Source organism: Gambusia affinis, linkage group LG03 (assembly GCF_019740435.1).
Source record: "Gambusia affinis linkage group LG03, SWU_Gaff_1.0, whole genome shotgun sequence".
Taxonomy (NCBI): Eukaryota; Metazoa; Chordata; class Actinopteri; order Cyprinodontiformes; family Poeciliidae; genus Gambusia; species Gambusia affinis.
In genome coordinates this window covers 32,135,629-32,156,428 of record NC_057870.1, presented here as the reverse complement: position 1 = coordinate 32,156,428, position 20,800 = coordinate 32,135,629, and the positions used below count along the sequence as shown (strand labels likewise).

General features: G+C 50.2%; 2 protein-coding genes across 6 annotated transcripts; one reads left to right on the top strand and one right to left on the bottom strand.

Annotated features, from left to right (window-relative positions):
* Window positions 1-313: 313 nt before the first annotated feature.
* tsc1a (TSC complex subunit 1a) lies at window positions 314-10,309 on the bottom strand. 3 transcript variants are annotated; one of them, XM_044112284.1, is made up of 21 exons: window positions 10,226-10,309; window positions 9,336-9,514; window positions 9,167-9,270; window positions 8,947-9,099; window positions 8,708-8,852; window positions 8,479-8,633; window positions 8,216-8,289; window positions 7,939-8,084; window positions 7,812-7,855; window positions 7,571-7,682; window positions 7,284-7,481; window positions 6,617-6,813; window positions 6,422-6,549; window positions 6,297-6,337; window positions 5,580-5,743; window positions 5,318-5,500; window positions 5,130-5,240; window positions 1,622-1,744; window positions 1,371-1,558; window positions 1,085-1,243; window positions 314-1,003 (listed from the first exon to the last, which is right to left on the bottom strand). In XM_044112284.1, exons 2-21 carry the CDS (start codon window positions 9,442-9,444, stop codon window positions 613-615), a joined length of 2,925 nt encoding a protein of 974 aa, XP_043968219.1. In that variant the 5' UTR covers window positions 9,445-9,514; window positions 10,226-10,309; the 3' UTR covers window positions 314-612. The 3 variants fall into 3 exon arrangements, with proteins under 3 accessions (XP_043968219.1, XP_043968220.1, XP_043968218.1); XM_044112285.1 differs by having other exon boundaries at window positions 9,336-9,445; XM_044112283.1 differs by having other exon boundaries at window positions 9,167-9,266; window positions 9,336-9,445; window positions 10,226-10,303.
* On the top strand, window positions 10,294-20,728 carry LOC122828615 (bile salt-activated lipase-like). 3 transcript variants are annotated; one of them, XM_044112334.1, is made up of 13 exons: window positions 10,298-10,422; window positions 11,738-11,976; window positions 12,630-12,777; window positions 14,456-14,575; window positions 16,952-17,149; window positions 17,780-17,910; window positions 17,987-18,094; window positions 18,506-18,629; window positions 18,814-19,000; window positions 19,088-19,291; window positions 19,411-19,608; window positions 20,062-20,169; window positions 20,583-20,728. In XM_044112334.1, the coding sequence occupies exons 2-13, from the start codon at window positions 11,920-11,922 to the stop codon at window positions 20,671-20,673; spliced, it is 1,674 nt and encodes a 557-aa protein (XP_043968269.1). In that variant the 5' UTR covers window positions 10,298-10,422; window positions 11,738-11,919; the 3' UTR covers window positions 20,674-20,728. The 3 variants fall into 3 exon arrangements, with proteins under 3 accessions (XP_043968266.1, XP_043968269.1, XP_043968267.1); XM_044112332.1 differs by having other exon boundaries at window positions 10,331-10,422; window positions 11,763-11,976; XM_044112331.1 differs by lacking the exon at window positions 11,738-11,976 and having other exon boundaries at window positions 10,294-10,422.
* The last annotated feature ends 72 nt before the right edge of the window (window positions 20,729-20,800 follow it).

Below are 20,800 nucleotides of genomic sequence, written 5' to 3'. Positions count from 1 at the left end.
TTCAACCATTTTCAAAATGTCTTCTTGTTTGGATGAACTAAACATAATATGAAGCTACTAGCTGCTAGCATGAGGCTGTTTTATCCACCGCGGGAGTTTATCATCCATCCATCGATGATGTCATGAAAGTATTCAAGTGTTTGTCCTGTTTTACTGTCAGAAAGTTTCTTCCCCTGAACTTCTTCTTTCTTCAGGTGAAGGTTCTGAATATTTGAGAATATTTGAGTTTATTGATCTATTCATCGTTTGCTGAAGTTACCTTGACTTCCAGTGTGAGGCAGCTGCTGTCGTATGTAAATGACTGAGATGACAATAAAGCTCCAGTTGACTTTATTCTTCAGATTAGAAAGGTGGAAACAGAAAAATCACAGATCAATCAATATAAAACACCCAATCACTGATTGGTTGATCGTAAACCTGAGAGAATCGGCAGAGTTGATCACGATGAGAAACCGTCTGACATCTCAACATCTCACTAATCTGGCTCTCTGTTTCCTAAGAGTGATTCAGGAAGTGGAGAGTGATTCTGCTTCCTGTTGATCCAGGAGGGTCCAGTCTGACCCTCACCTGAGGTCCAGGTTCCCTTACAGGTGAACCCCTCCCCCTCCTCCATCAGAACTCGGGCAGCGACTCGTTGTAGTCCATGATGCTGAGCTCGTCTCTCCGCTGGCGGACGCTGAGCTCCAGGTCTGCAGCTGGAGCAGGAGGCTCCGTCTGAGGACTCCCAGTGAGGAGGGTGGCCTCCTCCACCTCCTGACCCAGAGGGGGGCTCCCTGCTGGGACCTCCTCCTCCTCCTCCTCCTCCTCCAGGCTCTGGCTGTTCGGCCCAAACAGCCGCCGCGCTTGTTGCTCCAGGAAAGATCCGACGGCCAGCGGGGAGTCGATGGGCGAGGCGGAGAGGGGCGAGGAGGAAGAGAGGGTCTCCACAGCACCATTTATGATTCCCACAGCAGAAGAAGAAGAGGGGCGGGGCTTGTAGCCATCCTGAGCTGAAGGGCTGTTTCTGATTGGCCAGAGAGACACAGATGACATCAACAGACCTGCAGCCGGCGCTTCGTCCTGGGCTCAGAGCTGAAGGCCTTACCTGCTGCCAGCATCCAGAGGCGGGCTGCGTGTGCACGTGTCACTTCCTGTGTGAGTGTCCAGGTGAACCTGGCTGTACAGGTGGAGCATCTCAGTCTGCAGCGTCTGGCTGACTCTCCTCAGGGCCACACATCGACTCTCTGAGGCCGACAGCTCCGCCCTGAAGCACAGCAGGAAGAACTGCAGTTAAAATGTTCTGCTGCTTTCTGACTCCAACCCGAAACCCAGCAAAAGGCTCTGAACAGAAACTGTGAGGTTCTGCTGGGCTGCCAGCGCCGAACTCTGACCTGCTGTGGCTCTTGGTTTCCTCCAGCAGCTTCTTCAGCTCCAGGATCAGCTTGTCCTTCCTGGCCATCTGGCTCTCCAGCTCTGTGATTCTGTGTCCGGCTGCTTCCAGCTTCTGTTTCTGCAGGACGTCGCAGTCCTTCAGCCTCTGGAAGTCGCTGCCCGCGCTGCGCCGCAGCATGGCCTCCTCCTGTAAGGCAGCAGCTTTACAGACGGCTCTCCAGCCAATCAGCAGGGAGCTCAGAGGACTTACGGTCCAGCTGTGGGCGGCGGCTTCGTCCAGCTGCTGGCTCAGAGCTCGGTTGGTTTCCCTCAGCAGGACCAGCTGCTGGTCCAGCAGGAAGACCTGCTGCTGCTGCTGCTCACTGCTGCACAGCTGCAGAAACACACACACACACCACTAACCAGAGTTCTGGAAGGGATTCACTCTGGTTCTGGTTCTGATGGTCCAACAGAACCCATCACTGAACCCCATTGGAAACCTGCTGGTTAATCCACCAAATGTTGATTTCTGAACTCTTCCTGGATTAAAACATTAATTTTGTTGTTTCTAAATGAACATAAACTTGTTTTCTGAAAGAACCATCTTTTATTTTGAGCTTTTTTCATTTTCTGAAAAATAAATATCAAGTTTTTGCTTGGAATTTCAGAGAAACGTTGTCAGTAATTCACAGAACAAAAGAACAATGTTCATTTTACTCAAACATACAAAAAGAGTAAAATCAGAGAAACTTTCTATTTTTTCCAGAGCTGTAAATATGAAGCAGAATCTCTGGATGAAATCAAACCTGCTAACATTCATGAGACACAAGCAGCTGTAGAGTCTCTCAGTCCCAGTGTGGAAATTAAAATAAAATCTACTTAAAACTTTGCATTTCATTTGAAGAACATTTGATTAAATTCATAGGATTAATAAACCTAAAACCAGTTTATTATCCAGGTAGAGGTTCAGATTAATGACTAGTCAGAACTAGTCACTAACAACAATCACTGATCAAACTTCAACAAACAGCAACAAGAATAATGAACAATAATGAAGGACCAGGATCAGACTCACCTGTTATTTATCCAGATGTTTTATACATTTACAACATTTAGTACTGAACAACTACAAAATAATATTCAAATAAATAAACCAATGCTGCACACAATTTCATTCATAAATAGAAAAATAATTATAAATGTATTAAGTACTGCATTGCCTATTGTAAAATAATCACTAATCATAATATTTAGCATTGCAAATTGTTATCTGGATAAAATGAGCTGATGATACAAATCTGGTCCCTTATAGATGGTTAATATATATTTATAAATATATAAAATGGTCTTTACTGTTTTGTTTAGAGGTTCTTCACCACAGGGGGCCGTGCAGACTGTGTTTTTATGGAGACACTTACAAAAGAGTTCAACAAAAACAGATTAATATTTCATCATTTCATTTAATAATGAGCCAAAGAGCCACTTGTGTCTCCAGAGGTCCAGTTGCAGATCCAGCAGATGGAAAATGTGGTTCTATACAGCAGCTAAAAGTTCATCAGTGTAATGTTTAATTCATTGTTAAAGAAAAATTGTGAAGGTTAAAAAATCCCCACTGAGTATTAACAAAAGACATTTAGTATCATTTCTTTTGTTCCCCTCGTGGCCCCCGTCTAGATCCGCCCCTGGGCTGCAGGTCTGGTTCATTTTTGGTTATCATGTTTTTTCTTCCTGGGTTCGATTCCCGGCCCGGGGTCTTTCTGCATGGAGTTTGCATGTTCTCCCTGTGCATGGTGGGTTCTCTCCGGCTTCCTCCCACAGTCCAAAAACATGACTGTCAGGTTAACTGGTCTCTAAATTCTCCCTAGGTGTGAATGGTTGTGTGTCTCTGTGTTGACCTGCGACAGACTGGTGACCTGTCCAGGGTGACCCCGTGACCCCGCCTCTCGCCCAGAAAGTAGCTGGAGAGGAACCAGCAACCCTCCCGACCCCATTAGGGACGAAGGGTGAACAGACAATGGATGGATGGATGTTTTTTCTTCATTGATAGGAAGTCAGGTTATCCACACTGATAAACCACGTTAATAAAATATTAATGAAATAATACATTAAATGACCACTGACCAATTATTCATAAAATATTAAAACATTTCTGAATAAAACTCACAGAAAGTCCTAACAAACTTTTTTAATGTTGGAAATATGTATGTACTGTTAATCTATTATGATTTGTTCTTTAAATGGGTATTTATATTATTCTGGCTAATGCTATTACATTTTAAATAAAGTATCATCCAAACTCAACATCCGAAGCAAATAATCAAACCATAATAGTCTACTAAAAGCTCAATAAAAACTGATCAATAATAAAATGTTCTGTACCATATCAGATGACTGAGGATGAAGAGACTGATGTCTGGTTCTTTAGGTTCTGACGGGTCTGCGGTTCCTCTCCTGATCCATTCTGTCTATCATACAGCAGCACACGGCGCCACGACGGACACTTTTCTGTCCATCGAAGGACACGTTATCCGTCCTCGCTGACATGTTCAGCCTGGAACGAGCGTCTTCCTCGTCTTCACGTCTGGATTTCTGCTAGTTTTTGTTTCTGAGGACGGTGGAGCATCGGGTGGCCGTTTAACAAGACGCGGGTTGCTAGCAGCTCGCCGCGGCTGCGCAGTGTCCGTCTCTAGGCAACGGCGACGTTCAGCGTCGCTCCGCAGCGTTCTGGGGTCCTTTCGCTCCCGCCACCAGAATTTAGCTGACCTTAATACTTCCTGTGTTTTATTTTGGTCATTATTGTTACATTTGGTGTTGATGTGTGACAGGCTTGTCTATCGGACAGTTATGTATCGGTCCAATACAGGACGCCACATTTAACGGTATTTTACGGCGGGGCGGTCATCCAGGTCATCCAAGTCATCCAGGTCATCCAAGTCATCCAGGTCATCCAGGTCATCCAAGTCATCCAGGTCATCCAGGTCATCCTGATCATCCAGGTCATCCAGGTCATCCTGATCATCCAGGTCATCCTGGTCATCCTGATCATCCAAGTCATCCTGGTCATCCAGGTCATCCAAGTCATCCTGGTCATCCAGGTCATCCAAGTCATCCATTTCATCCTGGTCATCCAGGTCATCCATTTCATCCTGGTCATCCAGGTCATCCAAGTCATCCGGGTCATCCAGGTCATCCTGGACATCCAGGTCATCCTGGTCATCCAGGTCATCCTGATCATCCAGGTCATCTTGGTCATCCAGGTCATCCTGGTCATCCAGGTCATCCTGGACATCCAGGTCATCCTGGTCATCCAGGTCATCCTGGTCATCCAGGTCATCCTGGACATCCAGGTCATCCTGGTCATCCTGGTCATCTTGGTCATCCAGGTCATCTTGGTCATCCAGGTCATCCAGGTCATCCTGGACATCCAGGTCATCCTGGTCATCCAGGTCATCCTGGTCATCCAGGTCATCCAAGTCATCCATTTCATCCTGGTCATCCATTTCATCCTGGTCATCCAGGTCATCCATTTCATCCTGGTCATCCAGGTCATCCAAGTCATCCAGGTCATCCAAGTCATCCAGGTCATCCAGGTCATCTTGGTCATCCAGGTCATCCTGGTCATTCAGGTCATCCAGGTCATCCAGGTCATCCAGCTCTCGCCACTGGCAGGAAGTACCGGATGAATCCAGTATTCATCCGGTAGAGTCTGATGTCACCTCCGAATCTGTTTGGTACCAGAACCACTTCCTGTTGACTCAGCCAATCAGAGTTGCTCTCACCTTCAGGCCCAGCTGGGTCAGCTGGTGCTCAGCGTGTTTGGCCCTCCTATTGGCTCCCTGGAGCTCCGCCTCCAGCTCCCTCAGCCGGCCATGACAGTCCTCTAGGTCGCTCTGAAACAGCCAATCACAGCACACGCTGCTTGTAGTCAGCCAATAGGAGCAGAGTGCGCTGTGTGTCAGCTGCTGACCTGAAGCTGCTGGTTGTCCTGCTGGTGGCGCTGTTGCTGCAGGAGCAGCTGCTGGTTCTGGTCCAGCAGGTGGTCCGTTTGGGTCCGTCCGTCCTGTTGCAGCTGGTTGAGGCGCCGCTGCTCTTCGCTCAGACTCGACCTCAGGCTGCGGATCTCCTGGTCCTGAACGCCCAGCTGCGCCTTCTGCCTCCAAAGACAGCAGAGGGTTAAACTTGGAGAGCGGCCCGCCGCGGGACGGCCCTGTGTGGGCGGGGACTGTTACCATGGCGACCGCCTGCTCCTCCAGCGCCGTGGCGTTGATGACCCGACGCAGCAGGCGGCGGTTCCTGATGGCGTGCTGCTGGCGCTTGAAGCGCTCGTACTGAAGCCGGCTGTGGACCAGCAGCAGCTGGCTCCTCTGAAGCTCCTCCCCCTGGGGGGCGGGGCCTAGCGCCACACACAGACAGGAGGCTGACCTCTGACCTCACACTGCTCCACCCGGCACCACAAAGAAAACTCCCACAAACACACCCACGGTAAACATGCCGTTTGCAGCCCGACTGGTCAAACTGGTTAGTGACCAGTTGCTAACAGACGGGCTGCTCGCTGCGCCACACCGCCATCTACAGGCTGTTCACAGGAAAGCTGTAAACTCTGCAGCGCCACCTGCTGCCGGTTTGGGGACGTCACAGCCCTCTGACTGAGGACAGGAAGTCAGTCGGTGGGCGTGTCTCTCTGGGCTCTGATTGGACAGAAACCAGGAAGTCCTCCAGCAGCTGGAGACAGAACCCAGAAGGTTCTGATTGTTTAACCGGGTCAGAACCACTGTGACTCTGAGCTGAAAATTCTCAGAATCATAACTGGGTCGGGAAGCGTTCAGCTTCCTGCCAGATGTTGTCATGGAAACAGAGGAAGCGCACAAGCTTGACAGGAGCTGCAGGTGGCGCTGGCGAGCTTCCTGAGGGTTGGGTGCCTTTGCTTTTCATGCTCTGCTTTTTACCTCCCAGGTGACTCCGGTCCGACCTGCTCCCCGCTGACGACCTGTAGTGACATCACAGCGCGGTCACATGACCCTCAGCAGCCAGGTGAGGCCGGTTTCCAACCAGCAACCCTCCTGAAGCTCACCTCCTGCCGAGGCGCTCATGAGCGTCGCTCCCATGAATGATCATCTGCTCCAGAACCTTCAGAGGAGACATGGTGCTCCGCTCCTCCTCCACCTGTTGCTGCTGCCCTGCAGCGCTCGCCAGCGTCTCCTGCAGGACAGAAGACACTCAGCACTCTGAGCAGAAGGTTCACCTGCCCTCCACCAGCTGGGCTCACCTGCGTCTTCCTCCTGATGAAGAGTGTGGCCGCGTGAGGCAGAGCCAGCTCAAACAGCTGCTCATAGGGAGGGGCGGGGCCAGGAGCAGAGGGGGCGGGGCCGCTGGGAGAGGGGGCGGGGTCAACTGGTGAGTCACTGCTGCTGGTGGTGGAAGTAAGAAAGAGGAACTGGGAGGAGGAAGATGGTGGTGTGACGTCTGCAGACAAACAAGGTTTGTGTTTAAGACGCATTAAGTCAGAATTATTAGCTAATAGTTATTAGCTAGTAGCTAATAGTTAGTAGCTAGTAGCTAATAGTTATTAGCTACTGGCTAATAGTTATTAGCTACTAGCTAATAGTTATTAGCTACTAGCTAATAGTTATTAGCTACTAGCTAATAGTTAGTAGCTACTAACTAATAGTTATTAGCTTAGTTAGTAGATTATTAGCTACTAGTAATTAGCTAGTAGCTAATAAGCACCAAATGGAGACGACTGTCCACCCAGCAGTGGCTACTTCCCACTAGCAGGAGGCTAAGCTACTGATCTGAATAATGATTAATGCTGGGCTAACTAGCCTCAGCATGCTAGTTGTTAGCCTCTCTAAATCTAACACAGGAACGTGACCAACATGGCTGCTCTGATGCGCCACTTCCTCTAGTTGTTACCGTTATTAGCTAATAGTTACCGTTGACGACATGACTCAGGCTCGTCTCATCCTGCGCTCTGATTGGCTGCTGCTTCACCTGTGAGGACAGACAGCGGCCATCTTCCCGCTGCTCCTCGACAGAGACACCTGATCTCACCTGGACGCCGCCGGCAGGTTGGTGGCTACCTTCACTGGGCGTGGTCACAGGTACAGAGTCAGGTGAGGGACATTTCACTCCTACAAACACACAGACGGCGTTAGACGGGGCTGCCCCTGACACACACACACACACACACACACACACACACACAGGTGAGGGTGTTCACCTGAGATGGAGGTACACCTGCTCAGCGAGGGGGCGGGGCCTGGAGATGCAAGCTCAGGAGGGGGCGTGGCCAATCCACATTGAGAGGAGGGGCTCCATGTGACATCATCAGCCTGAACACACAGGTGGAGTAACATGCTGGTTGTTCTGGTTCCCAAGAGAACCGGGTCTTTCTGCTGGTACCAGAGCCGACTGCTAGCTGACCGGTTTTGGCCCAGGTGGGACGGCTGTGTGTGAGTTACCTGGATGTGGGAGGGGCTTAGAGTCAGCTGACCCACTGAACTTCCTGCCAACAGACGAACAGAAACAGTGTCATGGTTGGACCTCCAACCGGACCTCCAACCGAACCTCTGTGGTTCTGTTCCTCACCTGAGCTGCCGATTGGCTGCCAGACCTGGGGGGCGGGGCTGAGGTCCAGGTGAGGCGAGGGGGCGGGGCAGCAGGCGTCCTCCAGCGGGTCCAGAGACAGTCGGCAGCACTCCATGATGATGTCATGGACCTCACAGCTCCTCCACCTGGGGTCAGAGGTCAGGGGTCAGAACCAGTCCTGACCCAAACGGTGGACCCGAACCGATTCAGAAACCAGGAGGTCCGGTGTGGGTTCTGGTCCCGGTAAGCGGGGTGTGAATGGTTCTGGTCGGCTCACCTGGACGGGTCCAGTTCGGAGTCCTGAGTTCCGGTCACGAGTTCTGGGTGGATCCGAACATGTTCCAACATTGGCTGGAAGGGAAGAAGAGTGGAATCAGAACCGGCACCGCTTCATCTGGTCTGGTCAGAACCATGTAAGCATCAGAACCCTGCAGGAGACCGGACCTCCAGCACCGACCCAGCTACTCTGGAAGGAGCCCTGAACTGGTTCTGGTTTCATTTGGTCGACCGGTTCTGACCCGGTTCCGGCCCGGTTCTGACCTTGACCAGCTCCTGGAAGGTGTCCTGGTTCTCCTTCATGCCGTAGTGCAGCCTCAGGTAGGAGACGAAGTTGCAGGGGAACATCCCGTACAGACGGTGGAACAGCGAGTAAACGGCAGCATGGAGGTGCACCAGGTGCGCCGCGCTCACCTGACCTGTGGGAAACAGCGGCGGCCAATCAGAACCTGGAGTTCCACCCGGAGCCCCGCCCCCCTCCGGCCCGGTTTACCGGGGTTCCTGTAGCTCCGGGACGCCAGGCGACCGAAGACGTCGAAGAAGTCGTAGATGTGCTGCTTCCCGGCCTGAGGGATCATGGGCAACAGCGCGACCAGGACCAGAACCCCGCTGACCAGAACCGCCACATCTCCATCCGTCTGCAACGCAAACACAAGATCTGAGCAGAACTGGGCCGAACCTGCTGGTTCTGGCTCTGGACCGATTGGTTCTGCTGCTGTTCCGGGTTGGTACCTTGAGACAGCGCAGCAGCGTCGGCAGAACCGGTGCCTGGCTGATGTGGTGGATCCAGGGCGGCTGCTTCCGGATCAGGTGACCCAGCAGGGCGATGGCCGCCGCTCTGCTTCCGGGTCGGGTCAGCGCCTCATTCAGCTTCTCCAGCAGCACCTGGGGGGCGGAGCCGACCCGTTACCTGGCTGAAAAGCGCCACACAAGGTGAGGACGGGCCACTCACCTTGTGGTGAGGCTCCCTGATGGAGGAGAGCAGCAGCAGCACCTGAGAGGAGGAGGAGTCCAGGTAACGCTCCACCAGTGAGGACAGAACAGCGCCCCCTCTGTCTGCAAACAGAACTACAGTCAGACCGAGCCAGCAGGACGCAGGAGGGGCGGCCTGCTGGACTCACCTGAACTCAGCTGCTGGTTGATGGCGGTTCTGACCCGCTCCAGCTCCTGCAGCTCCGAACTCTCCAGACAGAGCAGCAGGTCCGGAACACTCAGTGGCTCTCTGGACATCCTGCAACAGGAGGTTCTGGTCGGGCTGAGGAGGTTCTGGATCTGACCAGAACCAGCTGGAAACTCACTGCTGTTCAATTCAATTATTTAATAGAAAAAACAGTTTAATGGTTTTTGTTTCCGGAACTTTCTCCGTTTTTCTGACCTTTGACCTCATTAACGGCTATTCCTCCGTATAAACTATAACTGACAGTCGCTGTGACTAAAACGGCAGAATATCAAGAATTGTTTTCTGAAAGTTTTCTGACTATTTTCTAAAAAATGTTTGAAATGAAGGATTAAAAAAGATTTCAGATCCGAACGCTTTCTGTCTAAAGTAGACCAGAACCGAACTCAGAACCTGATCCACCTGACTGACGTGTTTTATTACCAGCCTATTTAAAGGCTTCACATGTCCTTCAGGATAAACTCAGGGGTCACGTTTCCACTTCCGGGTCACAGCGCAGGAACATTCACCGTTTATTTCAACTAAATCCGTTAAAACTCAATTTACGAGACAAATTCAACATATTTCTTCCAAATAATCAGTTAAATGAACAGAAGCAAACTTCCGAGTGGCCTCTGACGTCAGCGCCGTTATTTACTCTGTGTGACGTCACTCAGCGGCTTAAAAACACCTGGAAGCTAAGAGCTAAGCTAACAGGCTCGGAGCAGGCTGCCAGCGGAGCGAACAGAACCGTATTCCGGACCGGCAGCGGCCGCGTGCCGCCTGCTGAGCAGCGATCAGAACCGGTTCCGGACCAAACGAACCCCCCAAAGCCCGGTTTAGAAGCTTCGGTACCTTCAGACCTGTTGAGCCCAGCTGACAGCGGACACGTCCAGTGACAGCAAGCCCCGCCCACCGCTGCATGCTGGCACCTGTGGCTGCCAATCAATGTCCAGAGTTGTTCAGGGTCGCTAGCGGCGGTAGGAAAAATGAGTTTCTCCAGGAAAGGAAAGGAACCGGTCTCTATGAAGCGTTCAGGAACACGAGCAGCGGTAAGAAAAAGTAGTTTCTTAAATAAACAAATGTATTCTTAAATAAATTTGTTTTTTTTTATGTATTTATTTAGAACATAACAGCAAATGTATTCTTAAATAAATTTGTTTTTTTTTATGTATTTATTTAGAACATAACAGCATAAAATAGCAGACATAAACAAGGAATGGAAATTTGTAGCTTCAGTAAGCTTAATGTTTCGAAAAGGACTATGAAGAAGAATTTATGAATTCCAAACTCATTCTGTGTATTCAGATGGATCCTGGTTATTAGATCAATAATGAAAACGGGGGTCCATCTGAAAACATACTATATATACCATATGGCGTGGGAGCCAATAAGCTTTTAGGGTTTTTTACTCCTCTTGAACATTTTAAGATCACCGTTTGGAAAGGAGATCAGCAGGAAAACATACTAGCTTTATCGGACATGAAGCGTTGAGGAACATGAGCAGCGGTGGGGAAAATGAAAACCAGGGATCCTGCTCAGTAGCAGAGACAGATGGTGTTGTCTGAGGAGACGTTCAAGGCCACCAGGATTATTTAAATCTGAGTGTGTCTCAGTAGAAGCTGCTGATGATGCAGAAAATAACTTCTCTTTGCTTTTACACTCCAGTTACTTTTCACCCATTTCCAGGCCTTGAATGAGGCGAAGGCAGTAAGCAGAGCTTTACTAAAACCAGAAGGGTCTGTGGTCTGATCCATGTTACAGGTCACTGCGGTGACCTCTGACCTTTGCTGATTCACATGGGCAGAAACAGGAGATGTAAAATTAGAAAGCAGAAGTTTTGGTGAATCTGGGTTTTCTGAGGTCAGAGCTGAACTGCCCTGGTGCTGCCTTCAGGTGCCCCTGTAAACAGCAGCTGTGTGTATATATATAGCTATGATAGCATATGGTTGATGATCCACCCGACCTTCAGAACCACACACTATATATATATATTCATATATATAATATATATAGCCTGAGAAAGAATTTAATTCAATTTCGTTTTATTTTCCCTTTTAATAAATGCCACTCATACATATATATAGATACATATATATATGTATATATATGTATGTATATATATATGCGTGTTTGTTTTTAATTTTTTTTAATTCACTTCTTGATTTTAGCAATAATTGATCAACTAATTTTTTCTCTGTACCATTTTTAATGATATACAAAAATTGGTCAAATGAATGAAGTTAATCAGTAAATAGAAATGTTGTGTTTTTCTGAGTTGTGCAGCTGAATGCATGTTGTTGTCTGAAGAGTCGGCAGCAGCTGGGCTGGACGTTTCTCTGATGGATTCCTCCCCTCGTGCCACAGATCTTGTTCCTTCTTGCTTTTCCAGGTAAAACTCACAGTGACTCGGTTCTGGGCGGAGACGCACAAGGTCACATGACGTCAAGAAGAGTCATCCAGTGTGGAGGCGTCGTGTTTCTGAGCCGACCTGAACGCCCCACCAGGCGATATAAAGCAGGAGGTTCTGCAGGAGGAAGACACACATCATGATGATCCACCTGGTTCTGGTCGGGCTGGTCCTGAGGTCCGCTGCAGCTGCGAAGGTCGGTCCGCTTCACTCTGACTCCTTCCTCTGATCAGCAGGTCAGACGGGAGAAACTCGACTTCGCCTGAACGTTTTTTATTTATGTATGTCTGGAAACAGGAGAAAACAGCAGAACCAGAGAAAACCTTCAGATTCTTTCTGCTTTTTTCCTTATTTTTCACTTCTGGTTCTGGTTCTGGTTCTGGTTCTGGTCCACTTCAACCCAACTCTAAACATCTTGGTCATATTCCTGCACTTCTTCACTCAGTGGTTCCTCAGCATCACACCGCCAACACCCTGCTTTAAATGAGAAAATAAGATTTGGACAGTTTGCATAAGAAGCCTCCTAACTGTGTCTCTGTGTGTGTGTCCCTGTGTGTGTGTCCCTGTGTGTGTGTCCCTGTGTGTGTGTCTCTGTGTGTGTGTCCCTGTGTGTGTGTCCCTGTGTGTGTTTGTGTGTCTCTGTGTGTGTGTCCCTGTGTGTGTGTGTCTCTGTGTGTGTGTGTGTGTCCCTGTGTGTGTGTCTCTGTGTGTGTGTCCCTGTGTGTGTGTCTCTGTGTGTGTGTCCCTGTGTGTGTGTCCCTGTGTGTGTGTGTCTCTGTGTGTGTGTCCCTGTGTGTGTGTCTCTGTGTGTGTGTGTCTCTGTGTGTGTCCCTGTGTGTGTGTGTGCAGCTGGGTGTGGTCCAGACTGAGGGCGGCGCTGTGGAGGGGTTGAACGTTGGGACGGGTCTCTTCCGGACGGTGGAGGAGTTTAAAGGCGTCCCCTTCGCTGACGTTCCTGGGAAGTGGGAGAAACCTAAACCTCATCCCGGTTGGGACGGTAAGTCCACGGTGTCACCGGGGCGCTGGTTCTGGTTCTGGTGCAGCACCTATGGGGAAAAATCAGTCGGTTGATGATTTTTTGCGGTTGGTTCATGACCGTTTTAAATGTTAACGGTTCACTCTGGCCTCAGAGTCACATGTTCACTTATCAACACCACTTTTTATTAGTTAGGCAGCAACTACCAGAATCTACCACTAAACACTAAAATTTGTGTTATTCATAATTCATAACAGCAACAATTCATACAAACCCATGGCTGTGAATCCCGGGGAGCCTGGACCCCCAACCTTGGAAAGTCCAGAAGCCCCAAAGAAATCAAGAAGGAAACTGTTGTATTCAAACAATATCAATATTAAAAGGCAACAGAAACAAAAAAAACAAAACAAAATAAATCCACCCGTCATCTCAGCCCCCCCAGTGTTAGAACAATGGTTCAGTCCAAAGTGTAGGAGGAGCAACAGCTGAACGGTACCGGTACCGGTAGAACCTAGCTGTTAGCTGCAGCTCTGCAGAACAAACTAAATACTTTCAGCAAAAGACATGAAACACATTTTATTTCCTTTTGCTGCTCAATAGGAAGAAACACTTGAACAATTAAAATCAGACTGCAGTTTATTTCATTACTTTGAATCTTGATAAACGGCCTTAAATCAAAACTAGCTAAACTGCTACATTGCTTTGATGAACTTAGCTCCCTCTTTTGTCGAAGGTAGCCAAAATTTCAGTTCCATTTAGCTCTCTAACTCTTACTTTAGTGAGAAAGGTTTGAAACTGGAGCGGCTGAGCGTTAGCACTAGCCGTTAGCTCAGTACGGAAGCCGAGAGCAGATGCGCCACTGCAGCTGAAGGTAAAAATAAAGCATGTCTTTATTTCTTATCATCTTCAACATAGAGCCCTTAAAACCGCACAATAAAATCTGAATATGTTTCCATAAAGTTCTTGGTGCTTTGAGCGTTAAGTTGAAGTTATGATTCTCCAGATATTCAATTTCTACATATTAAAAGGTTCTCAGCCATCTAGGACATGGAAAAATAAACAACAAAACATTTATAGCAACTTAAGTTATAATTTAAATAACACATAACTTGGATTCAGAGCCACTGCAATAAATCAATATTTGTGAGAAATGTTCTTAAGTGGAGTCACTCATTAAAACTTGTTTTTAAATGTTAAATGTTTGTAAAAGTGTAGCAGAGTCAGATCAGTGACTCTGAACCAAACTCAGATCTAAACATTTAGAGTTTGGTTTGACTCTCTGGGTCTCAACAGTTTATTTACTGAGAAAAACTCGTTTGTTGTGCTTCATTTTTGGTCCAATGAAAACTTTTTAAACCTTGTTACATTTCAATGTAACTTTTCTGACCCCCCAATAATGAGGTGGGATTTCCTCCCTTGTGAAAACCGGAGACGTGGAAAAACTAGTGGCTCCTTTAAATCAGGACTGAAAATGTTGTTTTCAAAGAATCTGATGAACTGGTTTCCAGTTTGAAGCATGAAGATTTCAAGTTTTCCTCTTGAACCTGTAGGTAAACGTTCACTACCATGTTGAACATGTTCAGTCATTTTGCTCCTGTTTCCAGTCGATGTCCTGTAGAGTTCAGACTTGTCTAAGTGTTGCTTCATTAATAAACCAGGTCAGGTTACATGCTGTTTGGTTTCTGCCAACTGTTTTCAGGAGTTTTAATCGCCACAAAGTTCAGGGAGCGCTGCCTGCAGGTGACGCTGTTGCAAACCAAAACCCAGGGCAGCGAGGATTGTCTCTACCTGAACATTTTTGTTCCACACGGACTGTCAGGTGAGAAACAGGGTCGAAGTCTGATGTGAGAAACAGGGTCGAAGTCTGATGTGGTAAATGTCCTGTAATCGCCTCCCCTCTCTCTTCACCGTGTCCCCCCTCTCATCGCCGTGTCCCCTCTCATCGCCGTGTCCCCTCTCTTCGCCGTGTCCCCCCTCTCATCGCCGTGTCCCCTCTCATCGCCGTGTCCCCCCTCTCATCGCCGTGTCCCCCCTCTCATCGCCGTGTCCCATCTCTCATCGCCGTGTCCCCTCTCATCGCCGTGTCCCCTCTCTCATCGCCGTGTCCCCCCTCTCATCGCCGTGTCCCCTCTCTTCGCCGTGTCCCCTCTCTCATCGCCGTGTCCCCTCTCATCGCCGTGTCCCCTCTCATCGCCGTGTCCCCTCTCTTCGCCGTGTCCCCTCTCTCATCGCCGTGTCCCAACTCTCATCGCCGTGTCCCCCCTCTCATCGCGTCTCTTTGCCGTGTCCCCCCTCTCATCGCCGTGTCCCTCTCTCTTCGCGTGTCCCCCCTCTCCTCGCCGTGTCCCCTCTCTCCGCCGTGTCCCCTCTCATCGCCGTGTCCCCCCTCTCATCGCCGTGTCCCCCCTCTCATCGCCGTGTCCCCTCTCATCGCCGTGTCCCCTCTCTTCGCCGTGTCCCCTCTCTCATCGCCGTGTCCCCTCTCATCGCCGTGTCCCCCCTCTCATCGCCGTGTCCCCTCTCATCGCCGTGTCCCATCTCTCTTCGCCGTGTCCCCTCTCTCATCGCCGTGTCCCATCTCTCATCGCCGTGTCCCCCCTCTCATCGCCGTGTCCCCTCTCATCGCCGTGTCCCCTCTCTCATCGCCGTGTCCCATCTCTCATCGCCGTGTCCCCCCTCTCATCGCCGTGTCCCCCCTCTCATCGCCGTGTCCCCCCTCTCATCGCCGTGTCCCCTCTCATCGCCGTGTCCCCTCTCTTCGCCGTGTCCACTCTCTTCGCCGTGTCCCCTCTCATCGCGTGTCCCCCTCTCATCGCCGTGTCCCCCCTCTCATCGCCGTGTCCCATCTCTCATCGCCGTGTCCCCTCTCATCGTCGTGTCCCCTCTCTCATCGCCGTGTCCCCCCTCTCATCGCCGTGTCCCCTCTCTTCGCCGTGTCCCCTCTCTCATCGCCGTGTCCCATCTCTCATCGCCGTGTCCCCCCTCTCATCGCCGTGTCCCTCTCTTCGCCTCATCGCCGTGTCCCATCTCTCATCGCCGTGTCCCCCCTCTCCTCGCCGTGTCCTCCCTCATGGCCGTGTCCCCCCTCTCATCGCCGTGTCCCCTCTCTTTGCCGTGTCCCCCCTCTCCTCGGCGTGTCCCCTCTCATCGCCGTGTCCCCTCTCTTCGCCGTGTCCCCCTCTCATCGCGTGTCCCCCTCTCATCGCCGTGTCCCCTCTCATCGCCGTGTCCCTCTCTCATCGCTGTCCCCCTCTCATCGCCGTGTCCCCTCTCTTCGCCGTGTCCCCCCTCTCATCGCCGTGTCCCCTCTCATCGCCGTGTCCCCCCTCTCATCGCCGTGTCCCCTCTCTTCGCCGTGTCCCCCCTCTCATCGCCGTGTCCCATCTCTCATCGCCGTGTCCCCCCTCATCGCCGTGTCCCCTCTCTTCGCCGTGTCCCCCTCTCATCGCCGTGTCCCTCTCATCGTGTCCCCCCCCCTCTCATCGCCGTGTCCCCCCTCTCATCGCCGTGTCCCTCTCTTCGCCGTGTCCCTCTCTTCGCCGTGTCCCCCTCTCATCGCCGTGTCCCCTCTCATCGCTGTCCCTCTCTTCGCCGTGTCCCCTCTCATCGCCGTGTCCCCTCTCTCATCGCCGTGTCCCATCTCTCATCGCCGTGTCCCTCTCATCGTCGTGTCCCTCTCTCATCGTGTCCCCCCTCTCATCGCCGTGTCCCTCTCTTCGCCGTGTCCCCCTCTCATCGCGTGTCCCCCCTCTCATCGCCGTGTCCCCCTCTCATCGCCGTGTCCCTCTCTTCGCCGTGTCCCTCTCTTCGCCGTGTCCCCTCTCATCGCCGTGTCCCTCTCATCGCCGTGTCCCTCTCTTCGCCGTGTCCCCCCTCTCATCGCCGTGTCCCCCCTCTCATCGCCGTGTCCCATCTCTCATCGCCGTGTCCCCTCTCATCGTCGTGTCCCCTCTCTCATCGCCGTGTCCCCCCTCTCATCGCCGTGTCCCCTCTCTTCGCCGTGTCCCCTCTCTCATCGCCGTGTCCCATCTCTCATCGCCGTGTCCCCCCTCTCATCGCCGTGTCCCCTCATGAATCAGGAACTGCTCATCTCTAAATGTGATTTTCCAGTGATTGTTCACAGCAGCCCCTGGTGGACACCAGAGGAACTGCATCTCCTTGAATGAACCCTCTCATGTCCGATCTCTGTCTCCAGTGTCCACCAACCTCCCAGTGATGGTGTACCTTTTTGGAGGAGCCTTCCTGCTGGGAGCGTCCAACGATGTGGAAGTTTTCGGAGAGTCTCTTTATGATGGGAAGGAGATGGCCGACAGGGGGGGGGTCATTGTTGTCACGGTGAACTACAGAGTTGGTACTCTGGGTTTCCTCAGCTCTGGAGATGAACGACTGCCAGGTGAAGACAAAACTAAGTCATCATCGGTGTTCCTGTAAGCTGCTCTAAAACAGTTTTCCGAGGCTCAGTGTGGATTTCCTGCATTAGAAATGTTGTGTTGTTTGAGGGCACAGCAGCTGCCCATCGATCACACCGGCTCATTTGCTATTCTGATGAAGGAAGCAACAGATAAACTGAATGTCTGAGTCGAAACAAGGAAACAGGATCATCAGCATATCATAGTGAAGCTGAAATATCTGTGAATGACATGTTGCTTTGGGATCATTTGCAGATTTCTCAGTACTCCTGGGATCCTTATCTGGCTTCCAGCAGGTAAACCAGGTTTCTGTTAGCTCAGCTGCAGAGCGGTGAGAACCACAGGCGACGCTTCAGGTGTGAAGCAGCTTGTTCCGTTAGACTGATGTTCAGGTTCATGAACATTTGGAGAAAATTATTTCTGATCAGAGACAAGAAAACAAGTTTGGTTCTGGAAGGTTAGGACATTTGGACCAACGGCAGAATTTAAATCCTGGTTCTGTTGCTGCAGTCAGACCCTGGTGATCCATGCCGGATGGTGACCTCTAGTTGTGCTGTAATGAGGCTCCATCGTTAAGGTCAAACAGCCAGCAGGTGACCTCCTGTTCCTCTCAGGTAACTACGGTCTATGGGACCAGCACGCCGCCATCTCCTGGGTCCGCAGGAACATCCGGGCCTTCGGAGGGAACCCGGACAACATCACCATCTTTGGCCAGTCAGCCGGAGCTGCCAGCGTCAACTTCCAGGTAACAACCGTGACCCCCAACATCCTGTTAGAGGAAGAGGTTTCCGTCCGATGACTGGTGCTGGGTTGTGTGCCAGATGCTGTCGCCTCACAGTAAAGGGCTGTTCCGCAGAGCCATCTGCCAGGGCGGCGTGGCCCTCAGCCCCTGGGCCCTCCAGAAGAGCCCCATGGCTTTCGCTAAAAAGGTTCTCACTCAAACATCATCCGCATCTTTAGTTCATTTCAGGATCTGTAATTAATTTATCACATTTTAACCTGAAACTCTACAAAATAAGCAACATTGACAATTCAAACCTTTTTTACTGGCAAATTACTGAAAAAATAAACAACAAAGATATTTGAATTTTGTTGTTCTTGTGACAATTAAGATTTATCTTATCTTTGTTTTTCATATGTTTAGATTTTCAACCAAAGTGCTATTATACACATTCAGTTTGTATGTAAAAATGGATTCATTGCATTAAAATTTGAATAATTAATGTGTTAAATTAATTTTACAGGACAAAGATCATATTTTATAACTTTTAAGGAGGTTACAGGCCTGACATGCAACCCGCCAGTCCAGCAGGAACTTCTGGCTGCTTGTGTCTCTGCAGATTGCTCGTAAAGTCAACTGTTGGCAAACCCAGGAAGACGACATGCTGGCCTGCCTGAAGACGGCCGACCCCGTCAAACTCACCATGGCAGGAAAAATTAACCTGCTGGATATTTTCGGGAAAGGTCTGAACTCAACCCAATGTCCATCTGTTGAACTTTCAGACGAGTTTTCCATTTCTGGTTTGGTTCATTTTCTCCTGCATCAGTGTTTCTTCTCCACTGTTGGGATGTGGAGCAGTCTGCTGACTCGGACCTGTCTGTCGAGTGTTTCCCTGCAGACAGGTCAGCGTCTCTGCTCTCTGCTCAGGTCCCGTCATGGACCTGCTCCAGCTCGCGCCGGTGGTTGACGGTGATTTCATCCCAGATGATCCAGGCAAGCTGTTTCACAATGCGGCTCAGTTTGACTACCTGGCAGGTGTGAACAGCATGGATGGACACATATTTGCTGGAATCGATGTTCCTTCAATCAACAACATGAAGGAAGCCACCACTGTGTTAGTCATGATATTTGATATTTGAGGATTGTCTTGAAGACTCCAGACTGGTGGAAGACGTGTGAATTGGTCTGGTTTCCTCCTCAGAGACCAGGTCAAAGGTCTTCTGACTGGCCTGACTAAAGAGAAGGGGGATGCCGGCGTCTCCTCGGCCTTCGATGTCTACTCCGCCCACTGGGGTTTGGCTCCAGATCCGGCCATAGTAAAGAAGACAGTGGCCGACATCGAGACAGACTTCCTGTTCCTGGTACCGACCCAGATTGCCCTCCAGCTCCACGCCAACAACACCAGGTCAGCTGCGACTCTTCTCATCCATTACTGCCCACGTCCTGCTGGTGCTGTTTGGGTCCGATCAGAACAGAACCTTTACACTTTCAAAGTGCTTACCTGTGGCCCTGTGTGTCCCTCAGCGGGGCCGGTACCTACTCCTACCTGTTCAACATGAAGACGCGGATCCCGGGGTTCCCGCGCTGGGTGGAGGCGGAGCACGCAGAGGACCTGCAGTATCTGTTCGGGAAACCGTTCTCCCTCCCGCTGGTCTACTTCCCCCGACACAGAGACCTGTCCGGCTACATGATCGCCTACTGGACCAACTTCGCCAAGACCGGGTAAACTCCCAGCATGCACTGAGACCACCAGCAGGGTCCAACTGGGGCAGCACACAACTAACTGGTCTGAAACGGCCAGAAGAAGTTTATCCAGTTTGTTTAAATGTTGCCTGTCTGGCTGCACTGGTCTGGTGTGACACTAACTGGTGTGAACTGGTGGAGCAAACTGGGATAGATGAACTAGACTTTATTCTGGTTTATCCAGGTTTGGTTCAGATCAACATGTCTGCAGTAACTTCAATGATTCGATCAGAAAGTGTGGAAACAAGAAAAGCAAGTAGTTTTAGTGTGATTACAGTTCTATAAAGTGATGTGGACCCAGATCCAACCTGGATCAGAATAACTTGTAAACTGGAGCCAAACTGATGATCTGGATTTGTCTGTTTAAACTGGTGTGAACTGGTTTAAACTGGTATGATTTACCCTGATAAAGGAATGTCCTTTTCTCTCCAGAGATCCCAGCAGAGGCAACAGTAAAGTCCCGGTTCTGTGGCCCGCCTTCACCAAGTACCGCCAGCCGTACCTGGTGATAAACAACTCCATGAGCAAGTCCTCCGTCAGGTAGCAGGATCCTCCGGGAGTACGGCCAAGCTGTCCTCAGCTCACACATTTCTGTCTTATCCTCACCTTCAGGCTGTGTGGTCGGATGAATCTGGTCTTCATAGATCTATTTCCAGATTTGAGAGGGAGGATTATAAACAAGATCAAATTTAAATACAGCAGAAAATGTGTGAAGAAGAAAGTTGGTCAAGTTTAAACATGAAAACTGATTATTGTCTTAACAATAATCAGTTTCTCTAGGCGAACACTTGATGTATCATGGGATCCATCGGGATCCAATGGGATCCATCAGGATCCAATGGGATCCAGTAGGAGGATGTAAATGATGTCCAGATTTCTGTCGTTCCTCTTCACTCTGCTGTGTTTTATTTTGATCCTGAGGTTTAACGTGTTAAATCCATTCTTCCTCTCAGCTACGACCTGAGATCGTTTTACGTGAAGTTCTGGACTCAGACCTACAACCAGCTGCCGTCTGCAGGGACGATGGAGGAGAAGAAACGTTGATCCCTTCACCTTTATCCAGACAGATAAATGAGATAATAAATGAATTTGAAACCTTCTCCGTTTGCTCTTTGCGTCTAGCACAAGCGCACATAACTTGGCCTGTCACATTCATTTTAAAGATTACAGC

Coding starts and splice junctions, on each gene's coding strand:
- tsc1a (XM_044112283.1), bottom strand. CDS start 10,294: ATGCAGCGGTGGGCGGGGCTTGCTGTCACTGGACGTGTCCGCTGTCAG. Junction 6,338..6,421: donor CATGAGCGCCTCGGCAGGAG/GTGAGCTTCAGG, acceptor ATGTCACTACAG/GTCGTCAGCGGGGAGCAGGT. Junction 5,501..5,579: donor AGGAGCAGGCGGTCGCCATG/GTAACAGTCCCC, acceptor CTTTGGAGGCAG/AAGGCGCAGCTGGGCGTTCA.
- LOC122828615 (XM_044112331.1), top strand. CDS start 10,360: ATGAGTTTCTCCAGGAAAGGAAAGGAACCGGTCTCTATGAAGCGTTCA. Junction 10,423..12,629: donor GTTCAGGAACACGAGCAGCG/GTAAGAAAAAGT, acceptor GTGTGTGTGCAG/CTGGGTGTGGTCCAGACTGA. Junction 20,170..20,582: donor ATGAGCAAGTCCTCCGTCAG/GTAGCAGGATCC, acceptor TCTTCCTCTCAG/CTACGACCTGAGATCGTTTT.